The sequence below is a fragment of the Scatophagus argus genome, chromosome 13 (assembly GCF_020382885.2).
Source record: "Scatophagus argus isolate fScaArg1 chromosome 13, fScaArg1.pri, whole genome shotgun sequence".
Taxonomy (NCBI): domain Eukaryota; kingdom Metazoa; phylum Chordata; class Actinopteri; family Scatophagidae; genus Scatophagus; species Scatophagus argus.
Window position 1 is genome coordinate 256,866 of NC_058505.1, and position 19,284 is coordinate 276,149.

A 19,284-nucleotide genomic window follows, 5' to 3' on the forward strand; every position below is an offset into this window, starting at 1 on the left:
GTGAATTAACTCAATGCAGCAGTTCTGATCCACATGATCCAAAACCAAGTGTGAACCCGAGTCTCCGTTAGTTTCAGTTACAGGAGTGCTTTTTTTCACTAACATGCAGTAATACTAGAGTATGATGTAATACAAGTAGTACAGTATGAATAAAAACAGTTACTGCAGTTTTGGAGCCAATCATGACTTCTGTGTTTTTCAGTGTATGTTAATTACAATTTATTACATGAGCAAATACTAATGCCATGTGTACTAGTACTGTATATGTATACAGTAGTATATAAATACAGACATATACTTAAAGTAAAGAGTGGACAGCTGTGTGTGTGTGTGTGTGTGGTTCCCACAGAGCGTGACGCAGGTGAACTTCCTGTTGTGTTTACTGAACATGTCAAAATAAAAGCACAATGATGACACTAAACAAACAGCGGACACCACAAACAGAAATCTGAGGATTAACAAGACAAACAACAGCCTGGGAAACAGGAGAGAAGGGAGGAGGGGAATCTTCAGGTCTTTGTTTAAATGAAATCATGAGAACAACATGCTGACTAACACACACACACACACATTCGGGTGAAGGTATGCAGGTAATTGCTGTTGTGCTAACAGGTTAATTTGTCTCATACACACTCACACACACACACACACTGGGATGTAGTATAAAAGTAGGTCCAGTGTGTTTCTGTCTCTGCTGGACGGTGACGACTCAGCACAGCAACCAGGTATGAACACACACACACACACACACACAGGTGGGAGCTGCTGACCTCACTGATCACATCTCTTTGATCAGTTCAGTTCATTGACATCAATAGTTACTGATCAGTTTACACGGAGGCATCAGACGTGTCACCGTGCTGCTTCACTCTGATTGGTCCAGTCTGACCACCAGAATGCGTCCTAACCCACAGTGTCTGTGCTGTGGGGTAGAGGTGGAATACAACCAAATACTTTAGGCCGACATAAGTATGCATATGAGGTACTCGTCTTTCATCAGAGTCTTCTCATGTCACTTACTGCCGTACTATGTCTCAGAGGGAAATACTGTAGTTATTTTCATACCAAATATGAAAATGTAAGTGCAGCTGAAGCCATCAGTCCATTAATCAATAACTGATCAGTTATATTGATGATGCTTCCAGGGATTTCTCCTGTAAAAATGTGTTGGCTGTAGCTGCTCAGATGTGAAGATTTACTGCTTTTTCTTTAAAGCACATGTGAATTATTGAATGGTTCATGTGTGTGTGCATGTATTAAATGTATTATTTATTTATATTGATCTTATTGTAAATATTAAAAACGCAAACTCTCTTGTTATGATACTGCAGTGTCATTCACAAAAAAGATGTGCATTTTTTAGGTGAAATAATCAGCCTGAAAAGAGAATGACGTCATCGTGACCTTCTCGTCTGGCTGTCAGTTTGCCGTCTGACCTGTAAGCTTTGGGTCTTTTTGTAAACTTGAATGCTGCTGTAGTTTCTGTGGTCTGCCAGTAGGGGGCAGACTGCACCTCGAGGTCTGGGAGCCAGTGAGAGGAGGGCACATGAGAGGAGTCCCCATATGTGAGACGTTTTATTTTGTTTTAACATGTGTCCAGTACAGACCAAGCTTGCAAAACTAAAGTAACTAAACCCGAGGAAAGACTCCACTGCAGTACTTCTACTCTGATACAAAGCTGAACAGGTCAGGTGAGTTTTACCTGGCTGTGTGTCCTGTGATGATACAGTCAGGTGAGTGATGATGCAGAAGATCTGTGACATCATTAGACCAACATTCAGCCTGCAGCTATGTGTGTGTGGCCAGGGGGCGGGACTAACCTTGACTGACAGCTCGGTTGCCATGGTGACCTTCAGCTGATCAGGTTTCTATAGAGAGAGAGTTGGACCTTCCTCCATTCTCTGTGTCTGTTTCCTCTCTGTTTCTTCTCTCCTCTTTTCATCCCTTCTGTCTTTTCATTTCCTTCTCCTCCTGTCTCCCCCTCTTTCCCCCTCTGTCCCCCTCTCTCCTCCTCTCTCCCACTCTGTCCCCCTCTGTCCCCATCCTCCCTCTGTCCCTGTTCTCTCTCTCTCTCTGTTGGTTTCAGTCTTTGCATTATAATTTCTCTCTTTCAGTGCAGCGAGGACTCTGAGGTAGGCTCCAACTCGCTTCCTGTTTCACACACACACACACACACACACACACGCGTGGTGACATTAAGGGCAGGACTCAGATCAGCTGTTCGTCACTGACTGGATGACAAGACATGTTTTGAGGATGTTCACAGCCAAAGTTTTTTTAAGATGATTTTATTGTTGCTTAGTGTTTTGTGGCTGTGACCAATAGAGAGGAAACATGGATGGAGGGATGGAGGGATGGAGAAGGTGTTGTGATTACACTTTGTCAAATTGTCTCTTAGACATTTTCTGTTGATGTGTGTCCACCTGTCTGACCTCTATCTGTCTTTACAAAGGCAAAAGTGGACATCAGTCAGGACGTCACCACTGGGGACACTGAGCAGACCTGTAATGTCTCTGTGCTAACTGAGCACATTTATAGTACAATTGTTAGGTCCATTCTAAGCTTCCGCTCTGCTATAAGGACGTTCTACACTGTGGGGAGACAGGCCAGGAGGTGGAGCTGTTTCTCTGTTGTCCAAAGCGTGGATGCGTCCCATGTAAACACAACACACCAGTGTGTTACCTGCCTGTTACCTGTCAACTGACAAACCTCCAGCAACAAACAGCTCCTAGACCAGAGACAGTCCACCTTCACTTCAGACAGAGCAGAAAAACTGTTTGTTGGTCTGTATGTCTGTCTGTCTCTAGAAACACCTCCCTGTCTGCCTTTTCATATCACAGACACCTGATGTGCTGACTCACCTCTCTCTGATGTGCTGACTCACTCTGCTTCTCTGGCTCCTCTCAGTCCTCTCACTCTGTGTGACCTTTGACTCCTCATCTGAGTCTTCCTCTCTCAGGTTACAGTGCGCAGTAATGACAGCAGGAAATCAAAACTGCGAATAAAACTGAACATCTATGTAAAACCTTTCCTTTTACTACTTGTATGATGTGTTGGTGATGTAAGCACAGCATTGGGTGACACTGACCAATAGCAGCACAGTGTCTTGTGATGTTGGTTCATCACACTGAGGAGGGAACAGGTGATGTTAAACGTGTAACGCTCTTAACCCGCAGTGCTTCTTCCTCCAGTTTCTGCTGCCTGAACATCAGACACTTTGACCTCTGACCCCTGAAGGAGCCATGAGCCATCATCAAAGCTCTCTGGGTCCTGGTAACACCCTCAGTCCAACCGCAGTGAGTCTCAACAGATTCAGTTTTACCAGACGCAGAGCATTCAGGAACTTAAATAAGGCCGTGGGTTCAGGCAGTTCAGTAATGAAAACTCTTGGGGCATTGAAGAACTAAAATGAGTGTGAGGTTTTTGGGAACTTTAATGTGAGCTTATGTGGGCCAGTCTGCATTACAAGCTGTTCAAATCTACTGTAACCTGCCACAACTATTTAAATCAGTTAAAAATGTGGTATCATGGAGTGTCATCATGACATGCAGCAAGACTCACAACAAACAGAAAGTGCACAGTAGGAGGTTTTCGGTTCTCACTGTGATCCGATCTAAGCAGAAACAGAGCTTTTACTGCCACTGCTGGTCAGTAATATTGTGTCAAGACATTCTTTAGCCGGAGATAACAGGAAATCTTGTTCATTATTTATGTTATCTAGGCTCTTCATCGCTCCTCTTTTTCTCTCCTCCAGTCTCTGCCTTCTCCTTCTCCACTTTGCCACAGTGATGAAGAGGAGGAGGATCTGAACAAGGCCTTTGATGTTCAAGGTTTTCAGCAGATCCTTTGTCCTCCAGCTCACAGCCCACTGGAGAAACACAGAGTCTATGATGAGCAAGACTTTGAAGGTGGGACACCAAAACCTGGTTTCAGTTGATCTTATGGTAGTCCAAGAAGTCTTTGATCAAGTTCAAGTTCACTTTTTAGGATGTTGGCAGCAGTTCCAGGTTGTTTCAAGAGGCTCTAGGGGTACTGAGCATCCCTGAGATGGTTCAGCACGTCTTTGGAGGGGTGTCCACCATCTCTGTGAGTCCAGTCCAAGCTCTTGTGGAGAGTTCCAGGGGTCCATTACAGGGTTCTGGGAAATTGTAAAAGTCATTAAGAAGGTTTCTTATAGAATGGTGGAGAGGGATCCAGCATTTCTGGGAAGGTCCAAGGATGGAGGCGACAGAAGTTCCAGGTTCTTAAAAGAGGTTCAACAAATTGTGGAGGTACCAGGCATCTTTGAGAATGTGTTTGACAGTGTTGGTTTCTTCTGGTTTTGAAGTGGATTGATCCTAAACTTTGCACAACTTCTGCCTTCTTTGGTGAGATGCAAAACTGTCCTGATTCCAGAAGGACCCACAGATCTTTAATAGCATTTTATAAATAGTAAGGATGGTCTGGGAAGGGATTTTACGGTCCTCTAGGGAAATAGCCTAGTCCTTGCGGAAAAAACAGGTCCTGAAATCCAGGGATCTTTAAGGAGGTTCAAGTGGTTTTGGAGGAACTTTCATGGAATCTTATGGTGTCTCCTTATTGTATAAAGAGGTTCTGGTGGTCCTCATTGAGGTTCCAGGCTTTTTGCTGAGGTCAGAGGATCTTTCCAGGAGATCATGGGATGTATGAGGATGTACTAGGAGTTCTTAGAGGATGGGTTCCTCCTCATTTTTATTACTTTAATGCTCTTTCTCATACTGATTTTTTTTTCTCTCCTGATGCAGATCACCGTCACTTTTCTCTTCATGTCCACCATCCTTTGTCCAAACCGTCCACTGACAGCAGGAGGAAGAGGATCAGCGAGAGTAGGTCGGAGGGAAGGCGAGGCTCTGCCCCTAACACTGCAGCCACTATAGAAGAAGACCAGGAGGAAGATGAATGTGAGGAGGAGTCATACAATGAAGAGGATGATGGACAAACGACCATGCTGGCCAGGTGAGTAACTCACCTGGTAGGTCTGGTATTTGTCTCCGCTTCACCTTCATTTTAGTCCACTCAACATGTAACTCCTCCCCTTTGTAGTGACCCACCCACCATCTCGACCAATCACAAAGGCCTCTCAGCTGGTTGCATCACGACACCTGATGACACAGACGAGGCTGAAACTCTGATGTCTGTTGACCTGGATGGCATCAAGAGTCAGTAAACCTGCTTCAAACTACCTAACTTTATGTATAACTACATTTAATTTATACTTTACACAAATACACTTTGATGTACTTTAGCTTCACACTTGGTGGGAACAGCCTGCAGACACTGATTTTAACTTTATTTTCACTTGTAATAACTTGGTGATCCTCTGACTGTTCGTCTAGTGCTACCGTCAAGTCATCACCTTAATGTAATCAACACTTTAGTTTCTGACCAAACACCTGCAGAACTGCTGACGTTCACATCAGCCTTTGTGTTTACTGATGATTAGCTCATGCTAGCATGCTAACATGCTATGCACCATAACCTCAGCATGTCAGCACACTGATGTTAGCATTTAGTTCAAAGTGCCATGTGTCTAAGCATAACGTCACAGAGCTGTTCATGAAACGTGAATCTGCAGCTCGATTGGAGGACAAAACTGAAGGAACGTTTGTCCAACATGAAAGAGGTTTCTGTCACTTCATGATCTTTATCATGTGACCTGAACACAATGCTGTCCTCCTACACATTGAGCCCACAGCCTCTATCTATTGTTACTGTGTGTGTGTGTGGTTCTGGTTGCAGTCTCACATAAAGTCAGTCTCTGCTCTGGTTGTGATCAAATATTTCATCTGTTTGACTGACTGAAGGCTGATCTCAGTAAGTAGACATTCTGTTCCTCCTCTCATTTGACCTGCTGGGTTTGTTTCACCTGCTGTAGGAACTGACGAGAACTGCAATCACTTCTGTAGACCTGCAGTAAACACTTTGGCACTTTTTAAAAAGTTTCAACAATATCAGGGATGTAAAGTTAAATTAATATTAAAAGTTGAGATTTTAAAGCAGAAATCTGCTGGCATCACAGCTTTCAAAAACAGCTCTGTTTGTTATTTTCGAAAATACTAGACTTAATAAAAGTTAATGTGTAAACAATAAGTAAAAATACCTAATAAACAACTTCCCGTTAAACAGGATCATCACAACATTCAGTTCAAGTTTGAAGGAATAAACCAAAGTTAGAATCAGAGCCACATGTTGTCATATGTTGTCATACTGTGATTGACACTGCAGTGTAATTGGCTGTCTGTTGGTTGTGTTCTGGGAAACAAGAAATGATGAGAAAACATTGTGTTTCACAGATAATCTAATTTTTACAGAAATTTGAAACTGCTTACCTGCTGATTACTGTGGAGTGTGAACTCACCTGTGTCAGTGCTTGTGTGTGTGTGTGTGTGTGTTTCTGTTCACATCTCGTTTTACTGTTTCCTCACTGAAGTTCAGTCAAGCCTGAAACCCAGTTAGACTGCAGAAAGTTCCCATGAGACCACGATGTGTGTGTGTTTTCACTGAAGGCAGGTGAGGAAGAGGGGAGTAAAGAGAAAGAATGAAAGCACAAGGGCCTCAAAAGATGATGGTGGGAAGGACTGAACTTGGTTTTAATCTCTGACCTCTGACCACACACTCATGCCCCGCCCCCTCAGGTCACCGATTGGATGACATTCCAGCGGTTCGACGGCACCTGGTGAGGCGGAGCTCCAAAGGGCCGATTGTTCACATCACAAAGGAGCAGATCAGCAGCCGAGCACAATCGCAACTCCACCACCTCCACCTGCGACCAGACCGTACGCCTCACGAGGTCATAGGGCGGAGCCAAACACCATCCAGTTCATTAATTTATGATTATACACTCAGTTCAAACTGAGTTGAGCTGTCACTCTCTGACACCTTTCAACTGCTTTTGCTGATTCACCTTCAAATTCTTCTGCACACACTTCAACTGTTTTCATCTCTCACACCTCATCTGACCTCTGAACTGCTTCCAGAGTTTGGACACTGTTAGACAAAATGATGATTTACTCTTCACAGGGTTTACAGGCTTCATCAGACCAGCCTTATTGTTTACTTCATGAAACTGATGATCCATCTGAAACATCTGACTGAGAAATGAGACAATTTACAGAAATGTTGAAGTTTTTACTGAATTTATTGAATCCTTTCTGGATGTTGTTTCAGGCTGACAGATGATTTAGACTTCAGCAGAATTCAGGTGAACTCTGGCCTCATCATCAGCTGCTGGTTCAGGTCTGTGCGAACAGGAGCAGACTGTCTGGCTGACGTGATTCTTTGCTGTAAGACGACAACTAAACAATAGAAAAGTCCGAAATGAGGCAGACAGGGTGAACGAAAGACGAGACAGGAGTCTGAGCAGTTTTAATCCAGCTGGTATTGTGAACGAGGGACAAACTGGACTCTGAGAGTAATGAGAGAGAGAGACAGACAGGTAGAGTCAGACAGGTAGAGGTAAACTCAGAGGCCAGCCTCCATTTCAGTTCATTTTGTGTTGGTCTTCAGGATGGTCGGATTGGACCTGAAGAGTCGACAAAGCAAGGTACAAGTTGTGTTATGCTGCTTTAGTCTGAGTTACTTTACTTCAGTCTTCCTTCAGTGAGTTTATCTCTGTTTGGTGTTGTCTTGTTTCCATGATTCGTCCAGTTTGTCCTGGTTGAACTAAACTCCTCTGGTTGTCATGATTCAGACACAGTTCAGCCTGAAATCTTTAGTTTTTTCAGTTTGGCTTCATTTATTTAGACCAGTTTAGCCTGGTTAAGCCCGGTCTAAGTTGAAGGTAATTGTTTTCTCTTCCGAAACAACAGTTTAAAAAAATCTAATCACAAAAGCTACTGATGTGGTTCTTGTGATTAGAGTATTTTTAGATGCATTGATGCCTTTTTGATTAGATGCAGTCTGATTTATAGCAAAAAACATGAAAGCAGTGAGTTAAAACTAGAGTCTAATGTTTGGGGACTCTGACCAGGTTTTGGGCTGAATCTCCAATGGATAAATGTGCCTAACCTAACTTGCCTCAGAGGGACGTGTCTTTTGTTCAAGTCCCCAAAAAGCGACTTTGAATACAAACATATTTAGGTTTGTTTTCTGTACTTGTGAGGACAGTGAACTAAAGTACAGTCATCCTGTGGAATATGGGGGTACATATCTCTGTCCATACAGTTACAATACGGAGAGAAAAGCATTATATTTTAGGGGTGAGGTTTGGTTTTAGGCAGGCATGGGCAAGGTAAAGGTTGAGGATGTAGTTAGGTAAGTAGTGGTTATGGTAAGTCTTCAGGGAGTCAAGGCAAGTCAGTACCGTGTCCTGACAGTCCTCATAGTAAAGATGTGGGTGCCGTGAATCTGTCAGCACACTGACATTAATGGGACACACACTCACTAGGGACAACAAAGGTTCCCACAAGGTCAAGACTTTGTTTTAGGTGTGTCAGGTTCACGTTAAAAGACGGGTATTGTGCGTTCTGAAGGTGTAGCTTGACATAAACCTTGTCTCCATATAAGAAATACTTAGTACGTGACGAAGTCAAGTTTCTTCATTTCTAGGTGTTCGTGGAGCTGAATGAGCTGGTGATTGACAGGAACCAGGAGCTACAGTGGAGGGAGACGGCTCGATGGATCAAGTTTGAAGAGGAGGTGGAGGAGGAGACAGAGCGCTGGGGGAGACCTCACATCCCCTCTCTGTCCTTTCGCTCCCTGCTGGAGCTCCGCAAAACCATCTCCCACGGTGAGGAGGAGGAAGAGGAGGAGGCTCTCTGCTGCCTCCTGTGGACAAACGATGACATTTTAAATTTTAATTTAATGTTAAAAACTTTTACATTTTATCTTAAGTAACTCTTAATTTCCCCTGAAATTCTCCTTGTCATGATGTGAGTGTGTGTGATGTCAGTGTGTGAATTCATGGTGTGTTTTCAGGGGCGGTGCTCCTGGACTTGAAGCAGAAGACCCTGCCAGGGATCGCCCAACAGGTGGTGGAGCAGATGGTAATCTCAGATCAGATCAAAGCTGAAGACCGAGCCAACGTTCTCAGAGCTCTGCTGCTCAAACACAGGTTCATGTCCAAAATATAGTCATCTGTCCATTTATCTGTCCGTCCATCCATCTGTCCATCCATCACAGATATTTATGTATGTATATATGTTTGTTTCATCAGTCACCCCAGTGATGAGAAAGATCAAAGCTTATTCAGCAAGACCATCTCTGCTGCCAACATGGCCACCCTGATAGACAGACAAAATGGTCAAGAGCCCGCCATCAATGCGACTAATCACAGAGAGGCTGACGAAGAGACAAACAAGGTAAAAAGAAAAATAGTTGAATGGGCGGCTTTTAAAAATACAGCAATCTACTTATGTTGGTTGTCATGATTGAAGACTCAAAGACGTGATTTGAACACCTTTTTTCTGCCTGTATATTTTGATAGTCATATGACCAAAAGGAGCGAGCCAGTGAGCACAATATCACATCAGCTGTTGTATTTCTGTTAAAACATCAATGTTGTCAAACACTGAATGTGAATCCCCCACAAACAGTATTTTTAATGAATTCTCTTCAGTGTTTTAGGGATTTAGAGTTTAAGAATTGTGGCTGCAGCTCAACATACTTGGTAATAAACCTGATTATGAACCCCACTGCCCAACGTGACACTTCCACAGCATTGTCAGTAGTGATGGACAGGTTTTAATGTAAGCATCCTTTCCTCTAGAGGAACATGAGCTCAACCTACAGGTCCAGGTTCATCTTAAGATGTGAGATATCTTCCAGGCACAGCAGAAGTTCAGTGTCATCAACACAGCATGCAAATGTAATACAGACCTTTCAAGATTTACTTAGTTTTTTTGTACACTTGCATTAATCTCCTGTGTGTATTTGTGTGTGTTTGTGTGTTCAGAAAGAAGCCCCACCTCTCTGTCACTCCAGATCCAAACATGAAGTGAAGCTGATGGAGAAGATTCCAGACAGAGCCGAGGCCACCGTCGTCCTTGTGGGTATGTGTCACGCATCACATGCTCAACATCTCTTCCATTTCATGTGTTGATCTGTGCAGCAGCAGGCTCAGTGGGTAGTGCATCCCTCTGTTGCACCTGCAGGCAGTGTGGGCTTCCTGGACCAGCCCTCCATGGCGTTTGTGCGGCTGCAGGAGGCAGTTCTGCTGGAGTCTGTGCTGGAGGTTCCTGTCCCTGTGAGATTCCTCTTCCTCCTGCTTGGCCCACCTACTGCCAACATCGACTACCACCAAATTGGACGATCCATCTCTACCCTCATGTCAGACAAAGTGAGTCCCAACAGAGCTGACCACCAGATGGTGCCAAATACTGAATCAGTATTCTGAAGCTGCATTACTGCATGGAAACAATGTAATGTACTAAATACTATATAATGAATTTTGCCTCTGTGTGCTCCTTCAGCACTTCCATGAGGCAGCGTACCAGGCTGATGACCGCCAGGACCTGCTCACAGCCATCAACTGCTTTTTGGACTGCAGTGTCGTTCTCCCGCCCTTGGAGGTTGGTGATGACGAGCTGCTCCACTCAGTTGCTCGCTTTCAACGAGAAATGCTTCGAAAGAGGGAAGAGAAGCAGAGCGGCAAACTGCAGGAGAAACAGAGCAGCATTCCGCCAGATGAAGGTCGGCTATCATCAGAGGAACTTTTTAAATTGGTACACATGTCAGTGATGTTTTGTTACTATGTATGTTTTGGGGCGGTTTAGGCTTTATTAGATGTGAGCATCCTAAAAAACTCTTATAATTGTCCGAATTAAGACATCCCTGAGACAATTCAGCACATAACAGGCAGGGTGTAAAATGCAGGCAGCATACATGGAATGCCATAACCAAGTGGCTGGCATAGTATACAGGAACATCTACACTGTGTATGGGCTGGAAGTCCCAAAGTCAGAGTGGAAGACACCTCTCAACGTGGTTATCAATGACCAAGCTAAGGTCCTGTGGGACTTCCATATCAAGACTGACAGAATGGTGATGGTGAACCACCCAGACATTGTGGTGGTTGGCAAAAACAGACTAAGGTAGCAGTGATAGATGTAGCAATCCTAAGCAACAGCAAAATCAAGAAGAAGGAACATGAAGAGCTCAAAAACTACCAACAGCTGAAAGAAGAACTATAAAAGATGTGTCAAGTGAAAGCAACAGTGGTGCCAGTGGTAGTCAGAGCACCAAGGGCTGTGACCCCCAAACTGGAAGAGAGGCTCCAGCAGATTCCAGGTACAACATCAGTGGTCTCTGTGCAGAAGAGCGCAGTCCTAGGAACAGCTAAGATACTGCACAGAACCCTCATTTATATATGATGGTGTGTGTCACATATATATAAATCCCTCTCTCACTTCCTCTGGGTGTCCTGTGTGTGTCTTCCTCAAGCTTGTGTCCTCTACCAGAGGCCTGGGAGTTTGGGGGTTCTGTGCAGTAACTTAGCTGTTCCTAGGACTGCACTCTTCTGAACAGAGACCACTGATGTGGAAGGGGGAGCCAGTCCCAGTAGTTGCTTTGTTTGGGTAGATGTTAGTTTTCGAAGCATCCATATATCCCTGAGCTATGTATGAATGTGTGTATGTATCCCAGTTAAATGTTGCCACACCCAAAGTCAGTGGTCTTACCCATATCTTATATATATCGATATATATAATCACACACATATGACAGACTTAAAGTAAAAGTAAAAGAATCTTGCACATATGGATTGAAGTCCCCATCTTCTTTTCAAGGTAAATTAGCATGTAACAGTAAATGTTTCTTTTACATTTTTAAATGTGATGTTGGAACAGCATGAACAGTCCTCTTTTATCTTCCAGATTCCCTTGTTCCCTCCAAATTTTGTGATGAGCCCCTGAGGCGTTCGGGTCGTCTTTTCGGAGGGCTGATCAAAGATGTGACTCGACGCTACCCTCAGTACCTTAGTGACCTTGGAGATGCTCTGAACCCTCAATGCATGGCGGCCATCATCTTCATCTATTTTGCTGCGCTGTCGCCTGCCATCACCTTTGGTGGACTTCTGGGTGAGTCTGGAATTCAGAAACAGACACTGAGACTGAACTACCAGATGAGCTTCAGTTGAGCAGTTCTCAAACACAAGTTGGTTGAAGCAAACACTGCCCCGGCCCTTCTGAAGTTATTACACAACATATAGTTTTCAGAGATCTTTACCTGTGAAGGTTCTACAGCTGTGTTCCCTTTCCTGTGACACAGGTGAGAAAACAGAGGGTCTGATTGGTGTGTCGGAGCTGATAGTAGCCACGGCAATGCAGGGCATTGTGTTCAGTGTGCTGGGCGCTCAGCCATTGCTGGTGATTGGCTTTTCTGGACCGCTGCTGGTGTTTGAAGAGGCCTTCTACACTGTGAGCTCAACTGACAGAAAATCTACACACCTTTATCAATATATGATATGTAACAAACATGTCTAGAAATATTGTCTCTGTAAGTCCACAAAACAGACAAGAGACAAGAGTTTTCATTCAGAATCATTTTCTATGTTCTGTGTTTATTCCCATATAATGTCTATTAAACATCACTATAACCATGGTGACACTGCCTCCTCACCTGGAACTTAGTGAAACATTTATGGCCCACCCAAAGGGTCTTGCTGTGTTTATGCTTCCCTTTGATCAAATTATGAAGGTTCACACAGCACTCAGGAAACAGTCTTTTAATGAAACACCAGGTCTACTTCCTGTTTCTGAGGTTTTCAGTCACATCGTGTGGTCCTCCTTGTTATCACTTTGCCAAAGAACTGAACTTCAGTTACAGAATGTCACATATGGGGTGGAGAATGTTTTTGTTCTTAAGTCTAAATTGGGTTGATGTGGACCTTAGACTCAGGTTTTAGTGCCAGACCTCATGTTAACTCACATGAGGAATAAAAGTGATTCCAAATAGGTTAACAGTGAAATAAGCTTTGAAGTTCTCAGAGAGCTTTTACTTGGAAAGAGACAGTCCTGATATGGAACTGGTTCTCACTATCAGCAGATTCACTGAAGTGTTGTAAAGAAAAAGTTGGACCATCGCATCCCCGATTGGAAGCTTTGGAAACACAGAATAATTCAGAATTCCTTTATTTATCCTCGAGGGGAAATTCTTTAAACCTTGGATTTTGAGAAGTTCTTTTTTAAGTTAAGTTTCTTCTTTAACTTGTAATGCAGATATTATTTCTTACTGTATCTAACTCTCAAAATTGGCTGCCTAAACATTATAATATTACAAATGTGGTGTCAGATAATTTTGAGAGTTCTTATTTCTGCCAGCCAGGGCTTTAAGTTGATGTAAATTCTGTTTCGTATCAACCCTTGCCATCTACCAGGCACTGTTTCTTCAACAGGATATAAATAAACAACATTGGATTTGTTCCTGTTATTGTGAACTTTGCTAATCTCACACTCTATTGTGTCTTGTGCTGATGCAACTGATCGTTCAGAATCACTACAGGTGATCCAGGATGTTGCTGCTATCTTGTTAACTTCACCATGAAACCCGTCTGGTGTGTGTTTATGTGTAGTTTTGTAAAGACAACGGGATCGAGTATCTGACAGGACGGGTGTGGATCGGCTTCTGGCTGGTGCTCATTGTTCTTCTCACTGTGGCCTTTGAGGGAAGCATCTTGGTTCGCTTCGTCTCCCGTTTCACTCAGGAGATCTTCTCCTTCCTCATCTCTCTCATTTTCATCTATGAGACCTTCGCCAAACTAGTTAAGGTGAGGTCAGAGGCCATAGGCTGATATAATTGTTGTGATGCTGACATCAAGGAGCCAGAGCTTTAAACTAGCCAGTGACCAATATAAACCCACATTGGTGGTTTTCATCTTTGTGTTGGTCTTTTTCCAGATTTTTCAGGAGCATCCTCTCCGAAACTGTTACCGTGGAAACAACACACTTTCTCTATCTCTGTGCAACAACACTTTAGTCGCTGGGAATCCTGGGAAGGTTGTTGGAGAACCAAATACAGCCCTGCTGTCTTTAGTGCTCATGGCGGGAACTTACTTCATCGCCTTCTACCTGCGCAAGTTCAAGAACAGCTCCTTCTTCCCTGGCAGGGTCAGTACAAGTACAGGTACAGATACATACAGGTACAGGTGTAGATGCAGGTGAAGACACAGTTACATACACAAACACGTAGTACAGGTACAGTACAGATACGCATGTACTGTATACAGTATAGGTACATCTGGAGTATGGGTACATACAGAGGTACAAATAAAAAAAACTGGTAGATATTGGTACAGATACAGTTACAAGTTTAGTATACACAATACACAATATATGTAGATGTGCATATACATATATAGCACATGTGCATACACATACAAGTATACAGTGTGGATACAGATTCAATTGATACGTTCACAGGTACAAGTACTATACACGTAGAGATACAGAAGGAGACACTATGTTCATGTAGACACAGGTACATGTACAAATGCAACGTGAAAGTTTATTTGTCTTGCAACAGCTAATGACATGTGAGCATCTGATCCCCCATTTTAACAGAGAATTTTAACTTTGTTCTAAACAACACGAAACACACAAAAAATGATCATTCTTGTCACCACCTACAGTCTCATGCCTTGGTACTTTGGTTGTGGCGTTCAGTGTCTCCTGGGTGTAAATGTAAGGTCTTACCTTTTGGGATGCCTTCCTTACTGGTGTCTGCTGTTTCAAACCAAATAACTGATCAATAAACTGGTTTTATGCATATTTCAGCTCCGTAGGATCATTGGAGACTTTGGCGTCCCCATTGCTATCCTCATCATGGTGCTGGTGGACTATAGTGTGGAGGACACCTACACCCAGGTCAGACAAGAGCAGATTTGAACACTTGTAAAATGAACTCTATTTTGAAGCCAAGCAAACAATGCGACATTTACTCTCCACTCTTCCTAATGGTTGACAGAAACTGAACGTGCCCAGTGGATTCTCAGTGTCCAGTCCGGAGAAACGTGGATGGCTGATTTCTCCTCTGGGGTCAGACGGGCAGTTTCCTGTGTGGATGATGGCCGCCAGCATCCTGCCGGCCATCCTTGTCTTCATCCTCATCTTCATGGAGTCCCAGATCACAGCGTACAAACACTTTGCTTTTGTCACTGTATCTGTTGTTTTCTATTTTGACCTGAAATAATTAGAGTTTTTCTTGCTTCTGTCTCTCAGGCTGATTGTCAGTAAGAAGGAAAGGATGCTGGTGAAGGGAACGGGTTTTCATCTGGACCTCCTCATCATCGTGGTAGTTGGTGGAGTCTCAGCGTTGTTTGGATTGCCATGGTTATCAGCTGCCACAGTTCGCTCCGTCACCCACACCAACGCGCTCACTGTCATGAGCAAAGCGGTTGCCCCCGGAGACAAGCCCCGTATCCAGGAGGTCAAGGAGCAGAGGGTGACAGGCTTCCTCGTGGCTGTATTAGTCGGTACAACTGTCATTATACAGTGCAGCCACAACCAAGACTTCTGTCTTTGTTGTCTTAAATGTTCTGATCCAGTTCCTGCCATCACCTGCAGGTCTGTCAATCGTGATTGGGGAGGTTCTGCGTCAGATCCCTCTAGCAGTGCTCTTTGGGATCTTTCTCTATATGGGTGTGATGTCTCTGAACGGGATCCAGCTCACTGAGCGACTCATCCTGCTGTTGATGCCCCCGAAGTACCACCCAGACCACAACTATGTCCGCAAGGTTGGCCCCACTTCCTCAATTACAACCACAATTCCTGACTTAAGTCTCATGACACTGATTTGAGTCAGACTCAAAACCTGGGTCTGGTGACTTTATTCTTGAAACAAATTTTGATTTCCATGCCAGTGACTCATGACTTCACTTAGACTTTAACCTTTTGACTTGGAATGACTTGATGATTCTAAAAAATAGGAATATGAAAGGTTACATTACAAAAGCAATTTTTACAATTTGACCTAGACTTGTTGGTCTTGACTTGGGACTTGTTTGACTCATACTTTATTGGTCTTTACTTAAGTCTTCATCCAATACTTGCTCACATTAACTGGGCTGTGAACTTGATCTGGAACTTGCTCTTGTTGACTTGACCAGCTCGTCCTATGCCCAGTTAGGACTTGTTGTTCTTGATTTGGAACTGGTCAGTCTCGAGTACTGGGACTCCTCCAACTCATGGTAAGTGTATTGAGTCATTTCCTGTTTGTGCATGTAGTGCTCTGTTGCTGTGTGTTAGACGCTCTCTGCATATTTTGTACTTTTTGTAACTTTCATAGCGTTTTATAGCGTTAAACACCACTACATCAACCTGAACTTAGTCCACAAGCTTGTTAGAAAACTGCCTGTATTTATCCATTCGCCTATATTCTTGTAGCCAGATCGCTGGCTTACTTAGCTATGGCTTCTTTCACTCCCTCCACTTGCTCAACATTTGAATTTGCTTTAGCAAACTATACTTTTCCTGGAAAAAAGATCCACCGCAGCAGATGCCTTTCTGACACAGCAGTATCTGAATTTAAAGAACTTATTCCAGCAGAGCTTGCCATTACACCCTACATTAATACAATGGAGGGCAACTGTGTCAGTTTTGCTTCCTCACAGGTAGACCTTCTTGTAGATAGCACTGCAACATAATTTCTTGTGACCCTTAATTCTGTAGCCCCTCTGAAAACGAAGGTCACTAACCAGAATAGAGTAGCTCTCTGGTGCAATTCAAATCCACACATCTTGAAACAGAAAACTAGACAGCTGGAAAGAAAATCACATTCACATTCACTAGAACACTTTGCTCCCAGTATGCAGGTCTGCAAGTGGTTCCCAGTACCCCTAAAACAGACTGGGAGGTAGAGCTTTCAGCTACTGTGCTCCACTACTGTGGAACCAAGTCTCTCCATGGGTCAGAGAGGCAGACACTCTCTCCACCTTTAGGTCCAGGCTAAAAACATTCCTCTATGGTAGAGCTGATAGTTAGGCCTGCTCAAGTAACTGAACCATTTTATAGCTATGCTGCCATAGGCTTAGACTGCTGGGGGACTCATCAGGATACAAAGAGCCACCTCCTCTCCTCTCCTCTCCTGTCCTCTCTCCTCTCCTCTCCTCTCCCCTCCTTTCCTTTCTCCTCTGCTCATCAACCAACTTGCTGCTCCTGCTTTTCCTGTTCACGGCCCAGCCTGCCCACCAGGAGCCTCCATCAGCCTCCATCAGCTCTCCCCTGACTGAACATTCCCCATCTATCCCACATCTCATGTTGTTAGCTGCTCTCCTGCCTGTACAACATCCACTGCACGTCCGCCCGTCCTGGGTGAGGGATCCCTCCTCTGTTGCTCACCCTGAGGTTTCTCCCATTGTTTCCTGTTAAAGGTTCTTCTGGGAGTTTTTCCTCAGTCGATGTGAGGGTCGAAGGGCAGAGGATGTTGCTGATGTTATGTAAAGCCCTTTGAGACAAACTGCTTGTAAAAATGGGCTGTACAAATAAAGTTGTCTTCTCTTGTTGTGTCTTTGTTTGGACTTGACTCAGGATTTGTTGTTTGACTCAGAATGTATTTGGAACAAGTTGGTGGTTTTTTACGTGAAGTGTTGATTTTGACTTGATTTGGGACTTGTCAGTTGTGACTTGGTAGTTGTTTATCTTAAGGGTCTTGACCCTGGGATTTGCTTGCCTTTTTTTGAAGCAAACATTGTATCCAAGTCCATTGCCGAGACAAACTCCCCTTAAAAAGGGACATCATGTACAGATACAGAGACTGCCCATCAGCCTACCTGTTTTTATCTCACCTGTCTCTCTGTGTCTCTGCGCTCTCACAGGTGCGGACTTTGAGGATGCACCTGTTCACTCTTGTGCAGCTGACTTGTTTGTCTCTTCTGTGGGTCGTTATGGCGACGGCGGCGGCGCTGGCGTTCCCCTTCATGCTGCTGCTGACCATCCCAGTGAGGATGCTGCTGCTGCCCCGCCTCTTCACGTGGAGAGAGCTGCAGAGTGTAAGTCACACCTTGTTCACGCTGATGTCACACTGATGTCATCCTGACATCATCATTAACCCAGAACAGCCAATAATAACACTGAACAACTTGGCAAGAAATATAACACATAATGAGTACTTATACCTTAATATACATTTTGTTTAAGATGTTTTTGTACTTGTTTTGAGTGCAGGATTTTTACTTGCTATTAAGTATTTTACATTGTAGTACTGCTACTTTTACTAAAGAAGAATACCTTAATACTTCTTCCACCACTAATTTTACCATATGCTAACTGTAGCTAGCAGGTGTTATGCTGTCCACGTGCTGCCACACAACTACCCTGACAAGATAAGATAAGATAATCCTTTATTAGTCCCATAACTGGTAAATTACAATGTTACAACAGGTGCAAGGGCCTGCAAGAATAAGATCAGATATTTTAGATATTTTAGATAAACCACATTTAGCCCACAAAACACAGCAGAAGATAATATGGTTTACAACATCAGCAACAGCAGATATTTTTTCATACATCACATCTGTTATAAAAATAAGGAACTGATGGTGGGAGCAGCTGTTTACTTCAACAAACGACTTGAATCATGTCTGGTTTATTGAATTGTGACCATGACAACAATCCTGCAGCTGGATGCTGACGATGCAGAGCCTCACCTGGAGGAGAAGGAGGGACAGGATGAGTACTCTCAGATGCAGATGCCTGTGTGACCCAGCAGCAGCCTCGTGATTGGTCGATCCGCTGCCTTCATTAACATATGTGATGTATCCTGTAGCAGCACTGGGCGGGTGGACTGTACACACTTCTGAGATCATGATTTTATATTTTCTGTTTTGGGGAGCGGGTTTGTTTTTGTGATGAAGTCTGATGATTACTGTATCACACATCCTGTTTTAAAGATCACGCTAAAGGAAAAATGTATGGCTGTGTTTCGCTTTCTGTCATTAAATGCAAATTTTATCTTAAAATGCTGTTTTCGCATGTTCATTTGTAAAGAATAAATAATAATAATAATAAACACACATTTTCTGATGTGTCTGAATGCATCCTATAATGTATATATATATATATAATAGACTAGAAAAATTAGACCACGCAATGAATTTTAAAATATATGCTTGAGATGTGATGATCCTTGATGTGTTTCAGCAACATCAGAGCTGCAGAATGTGCAAAACAACAATAAGTCATATTCAGAAAAATAGGATAATTAATTATTGGTAGCTGTGAGAATAGCAATACACTAAAGAAACGTGATACAGACAAAATGAAAGCACTGAGTTGTGAAATGGAGGTGACACATGGAGGTGAAGGAACTCCTGATGTTCTAGAGGCGGCAAGCGGA

General features: G+C 43.5%; 1 protein-coding gene across 3 annotated transcripts; it reads left to right on the plus strand.

Annotated features, from left to right (window-relative positions):
- Positions 1-2,326: 2,326 nt before the first annotated feature.
- On the plus strand, positions 2,327-18,907 carry slc4a2a (solute carrier family 4 member 2a). 3 transcript variants are annotated; one of them, XM_046409542.1, is made up of 21 exons: positions 2,327-3,296; positions 3,755-3,908; positions 4,764-4,974; positions 5,062-5,177; positions 6,654-6,808; positions 8,566-8,746; positions 8,935-9,070; positions 9,173-9,317; positions 9,911-10,007; positions 10,110-10,294; positions 10,428-10,647; positions 11,829-12,032; positions 12,223-12,371; positions 13,526-13,720; positions 13,851-14,060; positions 14,727-14,816; positions 14,917-15,083; positions 15,171-15,424; positions 15,516-15,685; positions 17,765-17,938; positions 18,569-18,907. In XM_046409542.1, the coding sequence occupies exons 1-21, from the start codon at positions 3,243-3,245 to the stop codon at positions 18,647-18,649; spliced, it is 3,348 nt and encodes a 1,115-aa protein (XP_046265498.1). In that variant the 5' UTR covers positions 2,327-3,242; the 3' UTR covers positions 18,650-18,907. The 3 variants fall into 3 exon arrangements, with proteins under 3 accessions (XP_046265498.1, XP_046265499.1, XP_046265500.1); XM_046409543.1 differs by lacking the exons at positions 2,327-3,296; positions 3,755-3,908; positions 4,764-4,974; positions 5,062-5,177 and adding an exon at positions 5,560-5,641; XM_046409544.1 differs by lacking the exons at positions 2,327-3,296; positions 3,755-3,908; positions 4,764-4,974; positions 5,062-5,177; positions 6,654-6,808 and adding an exon at positions 7,365-7,561.
- Positions 18,908-19,284: the final 377 nt, after the last annotated feature.

What these genes read in the sequence shown, in the direction of transcription:
- slc4a2a (XM_046409542.1), top strand. Translation starts at nt 3,243, where the DNA reads ATGAGCCATCATCAAAGCTCTCTGGGTCCTGGTAACACCCTCAGTCCA. An exon ending in CAAACGACCATGCTGGCCAG is followed by an intron (nt 4,975 to 5,061) that starts GTGAGTAACTCA and finishes TCCCCTTTGTAG; the next exon opens with TGACCCACCCACCATCTCGA. An exon ending in TGACCTGGATGGCATCAAGA is followed by an intron (nt 5,178 to 6,653) that starts GTCAGTAAACCT and finishes CCGCCCCCTCAG; the next exon opens with GTCACCGATTGGATGACATT.